The 18,656-nt window shown below is 57.8% G+C and overlaps 2 protein-coding genes across 3 annotated transcripts; one reads left to right on the forward strand and one right to left on the reverse strand.

The window, feature by feature from the left end:
* The first annotated feature begins 1,801 nt into the window (after positions 1 to 1,801).
* On the forward strand, positions 1,802 to 6,159 carry ZNF784 (zinc finger protein 784). The gene is made up of 2 exons (XM_022584998.3): positions 1,802 to 1,929; positions 3,161 to 6,159. The coding sequence occupies exons 1-2, from the start codon at positions 1,852 to 1,854 to the stop codon at positions 4,049 to 4,051; spliced, it is 969 nt and encodes a 322-aa protein (XP_022440706.1). The 5' UTR covers positions 1,802 to 1,851; the 3' UTR covers positions 4,052 to 6,159.
* ZNF865 (zinc finger protein 865) lies at positions 4,136 to 17,819 on the reverse strand. 2 transcript variants are annotated; one of them, XM_022584997.3, is made up of 2 exons: positions 17,149 to 17,819; positions 4,136 to 10,802 (listed from the first exon to the last, which is right to left on the reverse strand). In XM_022584997.3, exons 1-2 carry the CDS (start codon positions 17,441 to 17,443, stop codon positions 7,633 to 7,635), a joined length of 3,465 nt encoding a protein of 1,154 aa, XP_022440705.2. In that variant the 5' UTR covers positions 17,444 to 17,819; the 3' UTR covers positions 4,136 to 7,632. The 2 variants fall into 2 exon arrangements, with proteins under 2 accessions (XP_022440705.2, XP_089758659.1); XM_089902533.1 differs by lacking the exon at positions 17,149 to 17,819 and adding an exon at positions 13,020 to 17,137.
* Between the last annotated feature and the right edge of the window lie 837 nt (positions 17,820 to 18,656).

Consider the following 18,656-nt stretch of genomic DNA (forward strand, 5'->3'; position numbering starts at 1 on the left):
ATGTGTTAACATACGCAGAACAATATCATGTTGTATCAGATATGTAGCAAAATAGGAAGGCATGCGTGGGAATGATAAGCAGAAAATGCAAAATCTAATAACCTCAGGGGAGGGAGGGAGGAAAATGGATGGGGGGTACACAGAGGGCTTAGACTGCTTCTGTAAAGTTGTATGGTCTTCTAAGTTTATTAGTGAGGATAGGGAGCCATTTACATGATTCCAAATAATTTTTGTATACAGAAATGGTTCAAAATAAAATTAAGAAAAGACTCCCTAGGACTTCCCTGGTGGCACAGTGGTTAAGAATCCACCTGCCAGTGCAGGGGACCCATGTTCAATCCGGGAAGATCCCACATGCCGCTGAGCAACTAAGTCCATGCGCTACAAATACTGAACTCGCGTGCCACAACTACTGAGCCCACGCGCCTAGAGCCTGTGCTCCACAACAAGAGAAGCCACCCCAATGAGAAACCCGCGCACTGCAACAAAGAGTAACCCCTGCTCGCCACAACTAGAGAAAGCCCACCTGCAGCAACAAAGACCCAATGCAGCCAAAAGAAAAAAGAAAAAGAAGAATAAAAAAGACTCCCTAGGTTTATCAGTCAAGATACAATAGGTTCTGCTGCAGTAACAAACAACCCCAAAGCTCAGTGGCTTTAATCAAACAAATGATAATTTTAAATGCTATATATCCAAGGAAGATGAGCATCAGTTTCTGGCCACTGTAGATACATACTCTGGAATTCAGGCTGATGGAAACTTCACTTCACCCAACAGATCCCCACACACAGAACAGCCTGGATGGAAAGTGAACAGCTTGCAGGCTCTTATCTTGTGCTGAAGTTGACACACATTGGTTTCACTTATAGTTCATTGGGCAAAGGGAATCACATGGCCACGTCTAACTGCAAAGGGAAATGCAATCTTAATCACGTTCCCATAAGGAGGAGAAACAGAGAATTTAGGAATGACCTTCATGTTTAGCATCTCCTACCCTGCCCTGACAAGAAAACAACTTAAGGTTGTTCCAAAGATCTTCCATATCTCTTTCTTATTAGGTTTTACAACCCTCTACACTTTTGTACATGAGAAAATGCAGGCACAGTCGAGAGAAGTATGTTGACCTCTCCAAGGTCACGCAGCCAGGCCATGAAATTAACAGTTGGAGGGCCAAGGCCTCAGCCCTGTCCTTGGTGCTGCCGAAAACCGCCAGTCTTTGGGCTCTTTCCTCCAAAAGAGCATTTCCCGGGACTTCCCTGGCGGTCCGGTAGTTAGGACTCCGCACTTCCACTGCAGGGGGCACGAGTTCATCCCTGGTCGGGAACTAAGATGCCGCATGCCGTTCCGCGTGGCTGAAAAAAAAGGCGTTTCCCAAACGTCACACCACCTAAGGTCTTTTGCAAATAAATCCCAGTATCACCAGTGTTGCCGTTTGCTGAGTATCTTTCTGCAAACGGACTTTAAACACCTTACATTCATAAACTTTGCCTCACTGGGTTATCACAAGCCATGCAGAGGAGGTGACCACAAAAACGTGTAACATGAAGGGAGAACAAAGGTTATTCAATTCTGGTCAGTGTCAACTGACTGCCAGAGCTTACTCATATAGGTTAAAAAGAGAAATTCGAATTAGTTCGCAGCCACCCAGTAACCCACGCAGGCTGTCTCCTGCGGGAAGTGACAGGCAACTAGGAAGAAATTCATCACTTTCTCCCCGGGGAGGGGGAGACCCGGCTCCTGGGAAGCCCCGGCCCGTCCTCCAGTGCGCCTGCGCCCAGGCGCTGACGCCAACCCAGGCCACGCCCCCTCCCGGAGCGACCGCGGGCCTCGGGGGCGGGGCCTGGGCACAAGATGGCCGCTGCGCGCCCGGAGCCCCGGAGTCCGAGCTCAGCGGCCCCGGAGCCGAGATCCCCGGAGCCTCCGGACCTGGTGCGGGCGAGGAAGGGGCCTGGGCGGGGAGCTCGAGGCGGGAGGAGGGCGCAGGGGTGGGCGGGGCCAGGGCGGGGCTTAGGGCTGGGCGGGGAAGGTATTTAGCGCTCCGGCCCTGGGGGCGGTGCTTCTCGGGGTGGGCGAGGGGTGGGGCTCAGCACGGAGCCTATGAGGGTGGAGGGGCGGGGCCTGAGTGGGGGTGGAGCCTGAGGAGGGGGTTGGGCGGAACATCTGAGCTGGTGATAGGTCCAGAGAGAGGAGTCCCAGGGATGAAGTTTGTCTAATTAGGGGGCGGAGCCTTCAGAGGGCGGGGCCTCAGAAATTCTAAGGTGGAAGGTTGGGAAGGTGACCCTGAAAGACAAAGGTGTGGGGTTATGGTTGGGGCATGCACGTTGGGGTGGGGGCATGATTCTGCAAGGGTCTGAGTGATGCGTCCTGATGCCCAGGGGAGGATTTGGGGGGAGAAATGACTGCTCCAGGTGACCTTGGAACCCCACTCAGGATGGGAGAGTATCTGAGGACAGCCATTCATTCAACAGACATTTACTCAGCTCCTACTTGGGCTAGACAGATGGAGAGGTGAATGAGACACATAAGCTGTATTCTTTTGCAGCTTGCAGTTGGGTAGGGAAGAGAGACAATAGACGAGACTTACTGTGTTACGTTCTATAAAAAAGAGTGAGCTGATAGAGTTGGGGGGTAGGGAAGCTAAATTTAGAAGAGAGAAGTCAGCTGTGTGCCGGCTTATATTTACACTAGGGTCAGAGAGATAAGCGGGAGCCAGATCATGATGGATAGTAGATGGCGTTTTTGGATTTTTAGAGCAGTTGGAATCATGGGAGGGTTTTGAGTGGGAAAATGACTGCCGTCTGATTTCCGTTTTCAAAAGGTCATTCGGGCTGCTTTGGGGAGGTGGGTTATAAGGGAGCAGGTGTAGGAACAGAGTCATTCAGAGGGTCAGGGGACTTGGCAAGAAATGATTGGCTTAATTGTAAGTGGGGTGGAGGAGAGAAATGGCTGGATCTGTGATATATTTTGGACAGGAGGGGAAGTCTTGGTGGTCATACGGCAGAATCTCAGAGGAAGGAGAGCCGAATCTAGAAATTAAGGGGCTCAGTATGTTACAGAGTGTGTTTTAGTAAGTGTGTTTAATAAGGCGTGTTGGGGAGGCCTTGAGGCAGAGTCCACAGGCTCCTTGTTTCTTCCCCCCCCCCCCCCCCGCTTCACCCAGGTCCTGGTGCCTGATGATAGCCGCCCGGCCACCCCCCCGAGTGACCTCATCGAGATCCAGGTGGTGAAGGTGACGGACACCACGCTGGTACCTGAGCCCCCGGAGCCAGGTTCTCTCCACTGTGCCTTGTGCCCAGCTGTCTTCCGGCTGGTCTCCGAGCTGCTGTTCCACGAACACGGCCACCTGGCGGGGGCTGAGGGTGGTGGGCAGGGTGGGGACCCAAGCCGGTGTCATGTGTGTGGCCACAGCTGTCCAGGCCCCGCCAGCCTCCGTGCCCACTACAGCCTGCACACGGGAGAGCGGCCCTACCGCTGCCCGCTCTGCCCCCGGGCCTTCAAGGCCCTGGCACCTCTGCTGCGGCACCAGCACCGACACGGGGTGGAGCCGGGGACCTCTCAAAGGCCTCCGGAGGCGGCGGCGGCTCAAGAACAGCGGCCCGGGGTGCCCCAGGAGAGGTCGGAGGTGGTGATGGCTGCGGCGGCCGCAGGCGCGGCGGTGGGGAAGCCTTTCGCCTGCAGGTTCTGCGCCAAGCCGTTCCGCCGCTCCTCAGACATGCGAGACCACGAGCGGGTGCACACGGGCGAGCGGCCCTACCACTGCGGCGTGTGCGGCAAGGGCTTCACCCAGTCCTCGGTGCTCAGCGGCCACGCCCGCATCCACACTGGCGAACGCCCCTTCCGCTGCACCCTCTGCGATCGCACTTTCAACAACTCCTCCAACTTCCGAAAGCATCAGCGCACCCACTTCCACGGGCCGGGACCGGGGTTGGGAGACTCTGGAAGCCAGCTGGCATCGGGGGCCGACGGGTCAGGGAGTGGGTGTGGGGCAGGAAACACTCTGGAAGAGGGACGTGGGGAGACCGCCAAAGTGAAGGTGGAGATCGACCAGTAGTCTGGGAGAGCAGGAACGTGGGAGGTAGGCGGCAGGTTGCAGGGGAGGGGTGGGTGGGAAACGGAGGCAGGGGAGGAAGGGGAGAGGTTGGGGGAGAGGTGACATAAGAGCCCACGGAGATGGCAACGAGCGGCCAGGGTGGGCGAGCAGAGGGAGAAGCGGGCTCAGGACGCTCACAAGCCACACAGCACCCGCATGAGATTCAGAGGAAGGCACAGAGGCAGCCCTGTGGATGCCCAGCAAAATGCAAGGAACACGGGCTCGATTTCATTGCCCCATTTGCCCCCCTGATGGGTTGTCCTCGCGCAAGACACAGCTTGCGGCAGCAGAGCTGAGCACTGCAGAGGGGGGACCAGGATGGAACCTTTTGCCTACCTCACTGGATTGCACTGACCATGGGATGCCGACCCGTCCTCAGGCAGAAGACGCCCACCGGGTCCTCCATTAAGAGACTGGGACCCCATCACCTCAAAGCCAGAGGGTCCCCAAGTCATAGCCAAGAGCGCTCAGGTCACAAGGATGGAAGCCTGACCGTAAGAATTTTGACTGCAGGAGCTGCTAGCCCTGCTCCCATGTGGTCCCTCCCTAAGCCACCCAGACTCCTCTTCCAAGGCAACTGAAAACCCAGACCACGAACAGTCACCTAACATCCCCCTCCTAAAGCTTCAGGCTCAGAGCCCATGGTCCCCCGGGTCTACAAAGTAGCCTCAAGTTTCTCTAACTACCTTCACTCCCAATTTGAAGCAAACGGCTTACAGCCTGGTCCCAAGCTATGCCAAGGAATGGTTGGTGGGTGGCAGTGTGGTGGCCTGGCTGGTGTCTGGCGGCTGGGGAACAGGAGTTGGGTCACTGGGGGGTTGGGCAGAGGAGGAGCTGCAGGTGGGAAGCCTCCAGTTCTGTTCCCATTAAAGGACTTTATGAAGGGTTTTCTCTATGTTGGTCTTGTGTTCCAGGGCTGGGGGTAGAAGGGCCACACTGTGGTCCTGGCCCCAGCAGTGAGTTGCAACTCTCTCCAAACCTCTGTTTCCTCATCTTCAGAATGGGGTAGACAGCGTCTGGCTATTCAAAGAAGCTATGTCGTTCAGCTATGGGATTGGGGGTCAGGGAAGTTTGGCAAAACGAAGGGACTCCCGTGTCAGGATACTAAAGGTGGGAGAGCCCTGGATTTGCACCCCTTCCTGTTCACCCAACACCCCCATAAGTTGTCCCACAGACAACTCATAAGGGGAACAGAATTCAGTTTTTACCAAGGAAACGCCCATGTTTCCCATCACTGGTATCACCACCCAAGCTAGAAGCCTTGACAGGTTCCTTGAGTCTTTTTCCTCCTTCATCCATTTGTCTGACTCCCTATCAATTTCCCGCTGTTGAGCCAAATATCTTTGGAATCTGAACGCTTCTTTTCATCATCACTACTCTTGTAGACCAAGCCGACAGTGGTCTCACACGTCCACGCCCTGCTCGCTTCATTCTCCATACTGTGGCCACGCAGATCCATCCTTCCAAAACTCAGACCCCAACCTTGTCACCAACCCACAGCTCCTTGTGGCCGTGAGAAGGGATTCCAAACGTGAGTGCCTACAGGAACTGTGGTGGCAATGTAACTAAGTGAGGAAGGTAGCCGGGTTTGAGGGGAAACACCAGGACCAGCGAGGTGAGATAGGACCACTGACACTTGGGCTCAGCGTTGGGATTTGACAGTGCCGGGGAAGTGGCAGCAAACTGGAGGATATATGCCACGTCCAAAGAGAGCAACGGCTACTTGGCCCCGGGAGGATGCAGACTGTGTTGCTAGATCTTCCAAATTTTTCAGAAGTCCCATTAGTTCGTATTATGTAAAATCTCTTGATTTTCAAATGTTGGCAGATAACTCAGCCTTTTTTTTTTTTTAATGTATGGGCTAAACCAAATGTGTCAGTACAGACTTATAACCAGCAGCTACCAGCTGCCAGCCCCGGGCCTACGAGATCACCCAAGCCCCGCTATTGGGAATTCATGGCCCTTCAGTATCCAGCCTCCTACCGCCAGCCTCTCAAACCGTACCAATCTGTTTGAAAGTCTCTGGAAGAGCTGGGTTGAGTTAGACACACAAAAACCTCCACCTGGAATTCTTTGCCCACTTTACCTGGCAAGCTCCTGTGGCTCTGTTGTCCTTCGGGCATCTTCCTCCTCCTCCTGCAGGAAGCTTGGTTAGTCCCCTAGTCTGATAAAGTGACTCTTCCATGCTCTCAGCCCCCGGTGAAACTTCCATGTCCTTTATATTATGGTGGTCCACATCCATGTGACTGTTGAGCCCTGGTACGAGGTCTGTCGCCTGCTGGATCTCCAGCCTTAGAGCATGGTGGCCACACTGCCGCCCTCTCGTGGGTCAAACCGGACTCACACAGGCAGTGCCCGCTGAGCCGGCTTTGTCTTCAGGTTTCAGTATTGAGGGACCCCGGACTGTAGTCCCAGTGCTACCACGAACTTCTTAGGGATCTTTGGGGCCTCTTTCTTCTCTACGAGCTCAGCACCCTCTTCCGACAAGGATAACTAAATGAACCTTGCAGGTCATATATTTCACTGTTCCAAGAACCACAATGAGGGCTGTGAAAGGGCTTTTGAAGCTCCCCTAAGTCACCCTGGAGGGAGAGGTTACTACGAGCGAGCTGTATAATAAACACGCATCTGCACAAGGCTGGAACACAGTAACGGTTTACCGGTTCTTTTCCATCTCACTCGAGGGCAAGGAACACGTCCAATTCATGTTTCCCCAGAGTCCATCGAAGGACCCGGCAGACAGGGGCCTTGGGGAAATGTTGGCTGAGTGAACAAATGCCAAAAGCTTCTTGAAGGGGAAGGAGTATAGGCACATCGTCAGTTCCCGAAAGCAGCGACTTACCTGTTTTGTTCATCTCCCATTTGCCCGACTGGAAGCCTAGAGCCTGGATATGGTGAACCCTTGGTAACTACCAGCTGAAGGAGGAAAAGCAGAGAGAGCGAGGGTGAGGCAGGAGGTGTCAGGAAATCAAAATCCCAGGGAACAAAACTTCTCAACCTTCGGTTTGTCAGTGCTTAATCCCCTCCCTCTGGGAGGCAAGAAAGGACTCCAGCGGCCCTGTTGATAAGATTTATTGTTCTCCGCTCTGTACAAGCCGCGTCTGCCACCCGCCCCCCACCCCCACAAACCAAGAGCGCCCAGTCCCCCCTGTGCCCTCCCAAACTGCTTGTACTCCACTGTCCGGCCAGATTCCAAAGGAAGGGGGAGGGGCGGTTCAGGCCCATCTCCACCAAGCTGATTGGGGGACTGAACAGCTGCTGGGGCAGGGGACGGATGAGGGTTACAAAACGGGGTTGGACGGAGGATCAAGTTCAGCGTCTGATAGGAGGAGAAGGGGGCCAGAGAGGTCCAGATGGGAGTGGTTCAGTCTTGAGTTTGCGTGACATGGGCCTTGAAGGAGGCTAGTCTGTCTGAAGTTCTGAAGGATGGATGGGACAAAGAGAGGAAGGGAAGGAGTCTGATCAGCCTCCCGAAGGGGCGAGTCCGGAAAAGGACACCTGATTGGAGTGGCAGATGGGAAGCACCCCCCCCCCCGCCCTGGTCAGGCATCCTTCCCGGGCAAGGTGCCCGTCCCTGCTCCAGGCCCCCCGAGGCCCTCGGCCTTGTGGGCCAGGCGGTGTTTCTTGAGGCCATAGGTGTTGGCGAAACCCTCACCGCAGGAGGAGCAGCGGAAGGGCCGGCCGCCCTGGTGAGCCGCCAGGTGCTTACGGAAGTAGCCAGGATCCTTGAAGGCCTTGAGGCAGGCGGGACAGCGGAGCTCGGGCCGCGGCGGCTCGTGCGCGCGCTGGTGGCGCAGCACGGAGCTCAGGTAGAAGAAGCCCTTGCCGCAGTGCTCGCAGCGGTAGGCGCGCTCGCCCAGGTGCAGCCGCTGGTGCTCCAGCAGGTTGGAGCGGTAGCGGAAGGTCTTGCCGCAGGCGCCGCAGCGCTGGGGCCGGGCCACCGCGTGCAGCCGCCGATGCTCCGCCAGGCTGGACGACTGCGCGAAGCGCTTGGCGCACACGCCGCACTTGAAGGCCCGCTCGCCCGTGTGCACCACGCGGTGCTGCCGCAGGTACCAGGAGCGCAGGAAGCCTCGGCCACACACGCCGCACCGGTAGGGCCGTTGCTCCGTGTGGCAGCGCTGGTGGCGCATCAGCAGGGCCGCCTCCCAGAAGCGCTTGCCGCACACCGGGCAGCGGAAGCCCCGCTTCTGCCGGTGGCTGCGGCGATGCAGGAGCAGGTCGTAGGCACCCGCGAAGCTCTGGCCGCAGAGGCCGCAGCCCAGGGTCCGCCGCACCAGGTGCACGTACTTGTGAGTCACGAGGCCCAGGAAGTGCTTGAAGCTCTGGCCGCACGTGGCACAACTGAAGCGCTCGGGGCCCGCACCAGCAGCCCCGCCGCCCCCGGCCACCGCCGCCCCACTCGCATCGTCACCCCCAGACACCCCTGCCAGCGCCGCCACGGCCGCCCCCACCTCCCCGGCCAGCCCATTGTCCAGCACGTTGGCCGCATCGGTGCTGCTGGAGCCATCCGAGGGCTGGGGGCCGCCGGGCGCGGGCGGGAGCAGGCGCTCGGGAGCAGCCTGGTGGACCAGCTTGTGCCACATAAGGTTCTCAATGAAGCCGAACGTCTTGCCGCAGGCGTCGCAGCCGTACGGCTTCTCCGCCATGTGCGCCTCCTTGTGGCTCATGACGTGGAAGAGGTCCGGGAAGTGCTCGCCGCAGTCCGAGCAGGCATAGCTCAGTCCATCGGCGGCGCCCCCGGACGTGGCCGAAGCGCCCGGGCCACAGGACCCCGTCGCGCCCTGGCTGGCGGGGAGGCCAGCGGCCCCGGCCAGGGCGCAGGGCAGCTGGAGCCGGTGCACCTGGCGGTGGCGGGTGAGGCTCTGCGGGTATCCGAAGACCTTGCCGCACAGCTCGCACTTGTAGGGCCGCTCGCGGGTGTGCACCACGTGGTGCTTGCTCAAGTGGAAGGACTCGCGGAAGCGCTTCCCGCACACCGGGCACTGGTGTGGCTTCTCGCCCGTGTGGATGCGCTCGTGGCGCTTCAGCGTCTCGCGGCGCCCGAAGCCGCGCCCGCAGATGCCGCAGCAGAACGTCTTGCCGGGGACGCTGGCGCCCGAGGCTCCAGCCCCGCTGGTACCGGCCCCGCCGAGCAGCAGCGGGTGAGCGCCCAGGAGCGGGACGGGCACGGCGCCGTACACCACCGCCGCCGCGGCCGCCGCCGCCTTCTCGCTGTCTGTGGCCGGGGGGTCGGGGGGTAGGAGGTAGGGTCCCGAGGGGAAGGTGGGCGGGGGCTGCGGGACAGAGGCCGTCGCGTCCTTGGGCGCGTCGGGGGCCGCGGGCGGGGCGTGGGCAGCCTTGTGCCGCAGCAGGCTCTGGGGCGCCGAGTAGGACTTGCCGCACAGGTCGCAGGGGTACACGGGCCTCGGCCCCGCCGCGCCCGCGCCCGCATGGGCCGCCTGGTGCTTGAGCAGGTAAGCAGCGTCGCGGAAGGCCTTCCCGCAGATGCCGCAGGGCAGGCGCAGCAGGTCGGCGGAGTGCGTCTTCACGTGCCGCTTGAGGCTCTCCCTGCGGTTGAAGCTCTTGCTGCACACGGAGCACGAGAAGGGCTTCTCGCCCGTGTGGATGATCTGGTGCTGGTGCAGGTGGCTGGGCTTCTTGAACACCTTCCAGCAGAGCGTGCAGGCGAACGGGCCGTCGCCGCCCCCTGTCACCGCCGCCGCCGGAGGGGGTACCCCCAGACCCGCAGGGGCGGCGGGGGTCGCGTTGCCGTCGGCGGGGGCGGCGGGCGTGGCCGGGGGGCCGGAGGACGCCGAGGTGGGGGCGGCGGCGGCGGCGGGCGCGGGCAGGCCCAGCGGTGGGAGTGGGGCGCCTGGCTGCTGCGGGCCCCCCGCGGCCGGCGGCACGTCCTTGTGGCAGCGGCGGTGGCGGATGAGGCTGGAGACGTGGTTGTAGGTGCGGCCGCAGACGCCGCACTCGTATGGCCTCTCCCCCGAGTGCACCAGCATGTGCTGGACCAGGTGCGAGGACTGCTTGAAGGACTTCTGGCACACGCCGCAGGGGAAGCGCCGCTCCATCAGGTACTTCAGTCTCCGGAAGTAGCCCTTGTCGTCCTTGGCTGGATCGCAGGCCGCCCCCGCGGTGGGGCCCGGCGGCGTCTGCGAGGGCGCGGGGAGCGGCCCGGGCGTCCCCGTGGGGGCAGCTAGCCCCGGCGTCGCCCCCGGCCCGGTTGCCGGCCCTCCGCGCTTCAGGTTCCCGAACAGGTGCTGGTGTCCCGAGAGGTCGACGATGCCCCACTGCGGGGCCGGGAAGGCGGCATCGAAGAGCGGAGGAGGGGGCGCCCCGAAGGCGGGCGGCAGGGGCGGGTCGGGCTTCTTGGCTTGGGAGGACGACGACGAAGAGGACGACGAGGACGACGAGGATGAGGAGGGCACCTCGGCCTTGGGTTTGAAGGTGGACTGGGGCGGGTAGTCGTACTGCGGGGGTGGCGGCTGGGGCGGCGGCTGGGGCGGGGGCCCGGGGGCGCAGGGCAGCGCCGCCACTGCCTTGGCGTGCTCCCCGTACAGTTCCATGGGCTCAAAGCGCTGGTGGTTGAGGAACTCCAGGAAGTCGAAGGGGTAGCTCTGGAAGTGAACCCCGTCCTCGCCCCCTAGGCCGCTGCTCCCGCCGCCCCCGGCGCCGCCGCCCGCTGCGTTGGCCTCCATCCTGGGCGGGTGGGAGTTGGGGGACCCTGCAGAGAGGAGGACGGGGCTGAGGAGGCAGGGCCTCGCGCGGGGTCCCCCAGCTGCGGGCACTGGAAGACGCACACCCACCGGCTCGAGATCTGCTCCCTCCTCGTCCGGCCTTGCTCACCCGTCCCTCTGTCCTTCCACCCCACAGGCCAGCCTTCCTCTTGGCTCCGCTGGCCCCACTGACCTCTCCCCCTTGGCCTGTCCCCTTTCTGAGTCCTCTTCGCTCCTCGTCTCCCTGCTGTTTCTCGGATGCCTTCTCTCTCTCCCCTTTTTTCTAGGCTTCTCACACATCTCTATCCACCCTGCAGACCCTGCAGGCCCCCGACTTCCTCTCCTCAGATTCTAATTCTTCCAGCATCCCTGGCTTCTGCTCTCTCTCCCTTGTGCACACTCTCTCAGGCCTCCACTCTGGGTCTGCCCAGGCCCTCTGCTCTGTAGCCCCCTCACCCCCAACACACACACACTATCCCCAGCCCCCTGCTCTCAATCCCCTCAGGTTTTGCCTTTGTCAAATGATAAGTTTCCATCAGAGCGGTTAAGAGGGTGGCCTCTGGAGCCAGAATGCCAGATCTGAATCTAAGCCCTGCCATTCTCTAGCTGTGTGACCAAGGACAAGTTCCTCTCTGTGCCTGGATTTCCTCATCTACAAATGAAGGTGACAGAGCACATCCCTACCTCACAGGGCTGCTGTGAGGACCCAGCAAGCTATGTGTGTCGGTGGATGCTTCCCGGCACACTGGACGGGACTCTAGTTATCACTCCCACTGCTAGTAGCACAAAGAGGAAGTCAGAACACATGAGGACAGCTGGGATGAAGGCAGTGTGGGGAGGGGGCATTCTTTTACTCTTCTTACTGGGTAGGAAGAGACTCTGCTTGCCTGGCGGAACAACTTACAGCAGTGCAGCTGGGCAGCCTGACAGCAGGAAACACATGGGCCCCGGCCCTGGGTTCAAGTCCCGTCTCCTTCCTGACCCACACCCTCTCCACTTCTACAAGGGGGCGGTGACCCCCAGAAGGCAGGGGGGCTTCAGGGGGCTGAAATAGGAGGTAAGGAAACACAGCCATTGGCAGAGCTCATTCAGCCCCTGGAGCTATCTGTACCTTCAGTGACATCGCACACCTAGGAGGAGCCTGATGGCAGATGCTCCGGGAGTGTGGGTTCTTGTCCTTGCCCCTGGGGGTGCGGGGTTCCTGCCCCGTCCAGGATGGCAGTTACTCTCTGGGCACCTCCTTTACAGGACTTCCCACTGCAGGCTGCAGCTGTCCATGCCTGCCTGCCCACCCCCCAACCTCGTCTCCTGCAACTGATCTGAGCCTCAGACCCGCCAGGGACTTTGGGCAACGCCTCCACTAAGCGGGTGGAAGGCCAGTGGGAGAAGGGCCCGCGAGGTCTGCCATGGTTCTTGGCCGCCATCCCCCTTCGCTGGCTCTGCGCCCAGCCCACCACAGGGGGCAGTGGGGGCTACCAACGCCAGGGCCCATCAACCCCCATCCATCTGGCTGTCTCCCCAGACAGGTGAAAGGTGAGTGTCTCTTCCACACCTGCCCGGAGGTCAGTATTTTTAGCCTCCAGCTCTGGGTGTCCCTGGATGAGACTCAACATCCTATGGCCTTCACACTCCCCTAGTTAAGCTGATCTCCGGAAGAAGCAGAGGAGTGCCTGGGCGCTTGTGGAAGCCTGTGGGCAGAACCTGAGTCTGGGAGACGGTGCTGGGCTGGGCTGGGGGACAGGGAGAAAGTACATGGAGGAAGGGTGCAGGGAGTAGGGGAGCAGTTAGGGTGCTACGGTGGGGGCATGGGAGGAGGGGGTCCCAGGAAGGAAGCCCCGCCCTGGCTCGCCTCCATCAGAGCACATGTTAACAGCTAGCTCTGCCGGGGCATTTCCCACAGGCCAGCACCCTTCCAAGCAGGTCACGCACACTAACTCACTGAATCCCCAGCACAGTTCTGTGAGACTGACACGGTGACTGTTGTTATCCCCATTTGACAAAACAGAGGCACAGAGAGGGCAAGTGACTTGGCCAAGGTCACAGAGCAAGTTTGTGGCTGGACCCCACCACTACCACCACCACCACCACACACACATACAGGATTGTTCCCTGAGGAGGACAAAGGGGAGGGTGGAACTATGGGGACAGGAGCCTTATTTGTGGGTGCTCTCTGCATTATGAGGGGCATTCACAGAAGGGGCCAAGTGGCTGGGGGAGGTATTTACCATCCTGAACAGATGGAGAAGTGATGTGGTGAGGCCGTTCCCTCTTGCCTGGAACATTCTTCCCCAGACCTCAAGGCTCCCTCCCGTGCCTCCTTCAGGTCTCTGCTCAGATGTTATCTCCAAGAGAGGGAATACCTCTAACCCCACCACTCACCAGCCCCTCATCCTGATGCATTTGTTTCACCACAGTCATTGCCACCAACTTATTGCGTATATTTCCTTTGCTGTGTATTTACTGTCTGGCCTCTTCACCTAAGACAGTGAAGACTTGGCCTGTCTTGTTCACCACTGGGCCCCTAGCACCTAGCACAGCACCTGGCACAGTGTGGGTACTTGATAAATATTTGCTGAAATGTGGGAATTAAACAGCGCCCTCCCAAATCACCAGGGGGTCTACAATGAAATCACAAGGAAAATTAGATGAACAAGAAATGGAAAAGCAAAATACCAAAACAGGCGATGCAGCTAAAGCTGTGCTCAGAGATAAATTTATAGCTGTAAATGTCTACTGATACATATTTGTTGAATGAATGAAGGGATGAGACTATGCTGACCAGAACTACCTGAGGGAGGAAGGGGGCCATTTAGTGGAGATGGAGCTAATACTGGCAGGGTGTTCCCAGGAGAATGAATTCTGGTGGAAGTGAGGTTACGAAGAGGGCCCCAAGGGCAGGTGGGCAGATGCTGAAGGACTGCTGCTGGGAGAGGCACAGTGGGTGTTACTGGGGGACACAGCTGCTCAGGCTCACAACTATTTCCAATGGTAAATGAGAGACATTTCCTTTCTCAGGGGACCCAAGCCTCAAACTGCTATCTTTCTAAGGGAAGATGTGCCATGGATTTCATGCACAGAGAGGTGTGATGGGGCCGGAGGCCCACAGCAACCGCAATCACAGTCATGACAACTCGTGTTTATTGTTTGACCAGTTTCACATGTACCATCACCTTGATGCCTCATAATAGTGCTGTACCATGTTGGACCCATTTTATACGTAGGGAAACTGAGGAGAAGTGGGGGTCATTTCCCTAAGGTCATGTAGCCAGTGGAGGGGAAAGCAAGTATTAGATTCCAGGTCTCTCTGATGCCAGGACCTGTGGGCCATTCTGGTACAACAAAGCTGCCTTGTGATGAAACTCTAGTCTGTAATAACAATAGTAACATATAGTAACATGTAACACTGAACCAAGTGCTTTTTACACGTCCAGTACCCTCCTAAATTCTTTACATGTGTCGACTCAATGAATCTTCCCAATAACCCTAGAAGATGGTTAGGATTATTAACCCCATTTTACAGAGGAAGAGACTGAAGGCCAGACAGGTCAATTAATCTCCTAAAGTCATACCACTAACAAGTGGCAAGGCCATGAGTTGAAGGCAAGCAGTGGGGTTCCAGAGTACGCGCTGTTACCCTTACAACATCCTGTCTTTCCTTTTTTTTTTTTTGGACGCACTGCATGGCTTGTGGGATCTTAGCTCCAACCAGGGATCGAACCCGGGCCCACAGCAGTGGAGTCCTAACCACTGGACCGCCAGGGAATTCCCATGCTGTCTTCGCGTATCTCTCTCTCCAAAATAAAGGAAAGCCCTCTCTCCACCTTATACTGGAAAGATACTTTGCCCCATCCACTTCCCTGGCACTCAGCCCCAGGACTAGCCACTGGCATTTACTGAATGCTAACAAGCACCGCACTAGGTGTCTTATGTGGCTTGTCTCAAGCAGACCTCACAACAGACTCATCAGATAAGCATTACTACTGTTCACATTTAGTAGACAGGAGGACTAAGGCCAAACCATGTCACTGTCACTCCTCCACTCAAAACCTTCAGTGACACCATCTTAAAGCGCGTCAGAGATGACCTCCACAGCTCCAGCAGCTTCCTGGCTGCTCCACCAACGTGCCAGCTCTATTCCTGCCCCAGGGCCTTTGCACTGGCTGTTGCTTCTGCCTGGAAGGCTCTCACTCCCTCACCTCCTCCACGTCTTTGCTCAGATGCTGTCTTCTCAGTGAGGTGCTCCAAGACCACTGTAACCTGTCACTCAAACCAACATTCCTGCTCACCCCAGCCTCCTTCCTTTCTCTCCTTTCCTGTCAGCATCATCTGACAAACCATATGGTCTGTTTGTCTGTCTTCTTGCTGTTGGGCTCCCACTCTAGGAGGCGGGGTCCAAGCAGTCAAGATTTTGTACCTGTTTTGTTCACTGCTCTATCCCCAGGACCTAGAACAGGGCCTGTCTCAAGTATTTGTTAAATAAGTGAATGAATGAAGCCTGGGAAATAGGGAATAGTTTGCTCAGAGATACGACGGCTGGTGGGATCCAGGGCTCATCCTTGTAACCATTTCACTCTCAGGGGAGGGGAGCAGTAAGGCAGCCCCCTGGTGGGCCACAGCTGTCCAAGAGAGGAGTTTACACACAGGTGTAACTTTCTGGTGTGTGGCTTTCGGAGGGGGGGTGACAAGAGGATCACAGGAATCTCTTGAAAGAGGCCTTCCTGCCACGCCCTCTGACACCATAGCCCCTGTAACTCTGTGCCCTTATCCTACTGTATTTTCTTCACACAAACATTTGTAGTTTGCTTTTTAATTTTGTGCCCCATGAACTGGCATATACACTCCACCAAGACAGGGGATTTTGTCTGTTTTGTTCTCTGCTGCATCCCCAGTGTGTATAGGTGTTCATTAAACAGTTGTTGAACAAAAGAAAGAATGAACAAATGTAGCACATTCTGGGCTCTGTAGAGCTGACAAAGGCCAGGTGAGTGATCACAATGCCCTCACTTCTAAGGCCCTATGAGATCAAACCTTCTCTCCCCTCATTCTTCCCTTCAATTCCTCTGCTCCAACCTCACTGGCCTCCCCTGCCGCCCCTCTGATCATCACGATCACAGCCACCTCAGGGCCTTTGCACGTGCTCTTCCTCTGCCTGGATGCCTGGAACAGTTCACCCACATCTTTACATGGCGAAGTTGCCTCTGCTAATTCAGGTTTCACCTCTGAAGTAGCTCATAAGACTCAGAAAACCCAGAAAACAGCATTGGTCTTGTTTGTTTGCTTGCTTTTGATCTGTCTCCTCAACTAGACTGTAAAGACCCACAAAACAAAGACTGTGTGTGTCTCTCTCTTTCATGGATGTACGTCCTAGACCTAGAACAGTGTATATTCATTCTGTAAAGAGCGAATGAATGAATGTCTAGGGGAAAAAGTCATGCCCTAGTGGAGCTGGGAGTCTTCCTCAGGGAGTCCAGGAGAAGGGAGTGAGAAGTGGAACGTCAGGATGAGAGCTGCCAGGGGCAGGGGAAGACAGCATCCTGAGAGGTAAAGCCTCACGTAGGGCACTGCTCTGTGGGAGCACGGCAGACAGGAGCTGACCCGGAGGAGGGTGGGGTGAGAGTGTTTCATGGGAGCCTGGGGCTAAACTGGCAGCCATTTTTACCTAAAGGGGGAGAGGATGTGGGTGTGAGAGCACAGCTCTAGACGGAGCTGTTTATGGGGGGGGCGGGTGAGGGGTGTCGGTGATTGAAAGGATTATTCTCAAGGGGAATTATTGGGGGGCGAATTGGAGAATGAAAGAAGGCATTCTTGGCCACTGACCAGAATGCAAAGTATTTTTACACTAATGAAGGGGGCGTTTTGGGGGGGGGCGCTGGTTAGGAGCTTTGGGGGCTGTTGTGTGTAGACAGAAATAATGGGAGACAGATCTGCTGTAAAGCACTAATGCCACACTCTTTGGAGGCAACCTACAGGGGATACTAAAGGGAGGGTTCACGGGCAGCTGCCCTGCATGGGGACGGGCAATGCCAGTGGCATTTTGGGGGCTGTCCTGGAGGAAGCAATGACGGGGTGGGGGGGTATGTAGAAGAGATCCTATGAGAAAGCCTCAGTGGGGGACCCTGGCAGCAGTTGGAGGCATCGCCACGAATGAGGGCGCTCTGGCAGCTGTCCTACATGGGGGCATTAATGGGGAGATATCTGGAGTAGCCTTTTGGGGGAGCAGTCACTGGGGGGCCCCTGGCGCGGGCGAGGCGGGAGAAGCACTGATGGGAACGTTCTGGGGACCAGGGCGGGCCAGGGCGGGGCCCCCCGCCCACGTTGCCCCCGGGACCCCGGGCCACGCGCCCCGTCACTCACCGGCGCCGGGGTCTCCGCCGGGAGGAAGCCGAGGAGGCGGAGGAGGCGCCGCCGCTCCGGGGAGACCCGAGGGCCCGACCGGAAGTGCCGCCCCCTCCCCCTCCCCGGCAGCCCCGCGCCGCCCGCCTGCCCGCCCGCCCGGAAGCGGAAATCGCGCCCGTCTCCGCGGCGCCGGCGTGGAGCAGCGGAAAGAGGAGGCGGCGGCGGCGACCGGGAAGGGGAAGTGCGCCTGCGCGTTGGCACGGGACAGCGGGCAGGGGAAGACCCGGCCGCTTCCTGTGGGCGACCTGAGCATAGTGCGCCTGCGTCCTGTGCGCCCGCCTCTTCTTAGGACACCGCCCACATCCTCCGGACATCCGGTTAAGCCACGCCCCTCATGTAAATTTCACATTTAAGCCCCGCCCTGGTCCCCGAATCACGCCTATTTCAGATGTTAATTATCATAATCCCCACCCGTCGTCTCAGAATCCGTCCTCCTCGACCCAGCCCCGTGAAGTTTACCCTGCTCTTCCCCGCCTCCAATCCCCTAATCTCTAGAACTCCAGCTCTCCCTCATAAGCCCCTCCTCTCAGAGCTCCTTAGGCAGAACCACGCCCCTGCGTCTAAGCCCCGCCCCTTCCGTCCATAGCATTTAAGTCCCACCTCTCTCATGACTTTCATGCTAAATTAATTCTGCCTCGAACTTCCAAAGCGTTCTCTGAAGTCAGTGGGTCTCAAAGTATGGTTTGGAGACCAGCAGTATTGGCATCACCAGGGAATTTGTTAGAAATGTAAATTCTCAGATCCCCCTGCCTCTGACTTCCTGAATCAGAGACCCTGGGGGTAGGGCCTAAGGACCTGGGTTTTAAAATACCCTTCAGGTGATTCTGATGCAGGCTGAAGTTTCGAACCACAGCTTTACCACACCTTACACGGTCCCTCTCGTATACTCTCTGTAAACCTCGCCCCTAACTCGGCCCCACCTCAAGCAGCTAAGCCCGATTCTATTCAGCTCTTCCTCCTAAGCGCCCCCTCCCTCAGGGGCTTTCCTTCGTTACTCCTCTTAGGTACCCCCTTTTCTCCCCTTGGCCTGCATAGCAGTCATACCCACCGCTCAGCATCTTAACAGTTCAAGTCCTACCTCTCCTAACACCTTGCTCTCCTGCAGTTTCCCCTTGAAACCCCTCCCCTCAGATAAACGCTATCCATTCCCTCTAAATGCTCTCAATTTCTGCCCGTCAACCCTTACACCTCCTTAAGCCCCAAGCCAGCTCTCAGCCAGCCCTGCCCACAGTTCTCACCTAACTGCCCTACAAGCCTCGCCCCTCAGCCTCGGCCCCGCCTCATGAGTCCTTAGCCCCGCCCCTCCGGCCCTACCAAAGTTGTTCCTGCCGCACACAACCCTCAACTCAGTGTTTCTCTGCAAACAGTGCCAGGACAGAGATGGGCCAAAGTGGTGGCTGCAGAATTTCCGGGAATCTGGTTAGAACGGCGCCGGGGGTTGGCGGGGGACCTAGAGTCACGTTTGC

Source organism: Delphinapterus leucas, chromosome 20 (genome assembly GCF_059928025.1).
Source record: "Delphinapterus leucas isolate spDelLeu-1000000601 "Yukka" chromosome 20, BTC_Dleu_Yukka2, whole genome shotgun sequence".
Classification (NCBI taxonomy): Eukaryota; Metazoa; Chordata; class Mammalia; order Artiodactyla; family Monodontidae; genus Delphinapterus; species Delphinapterus leucas.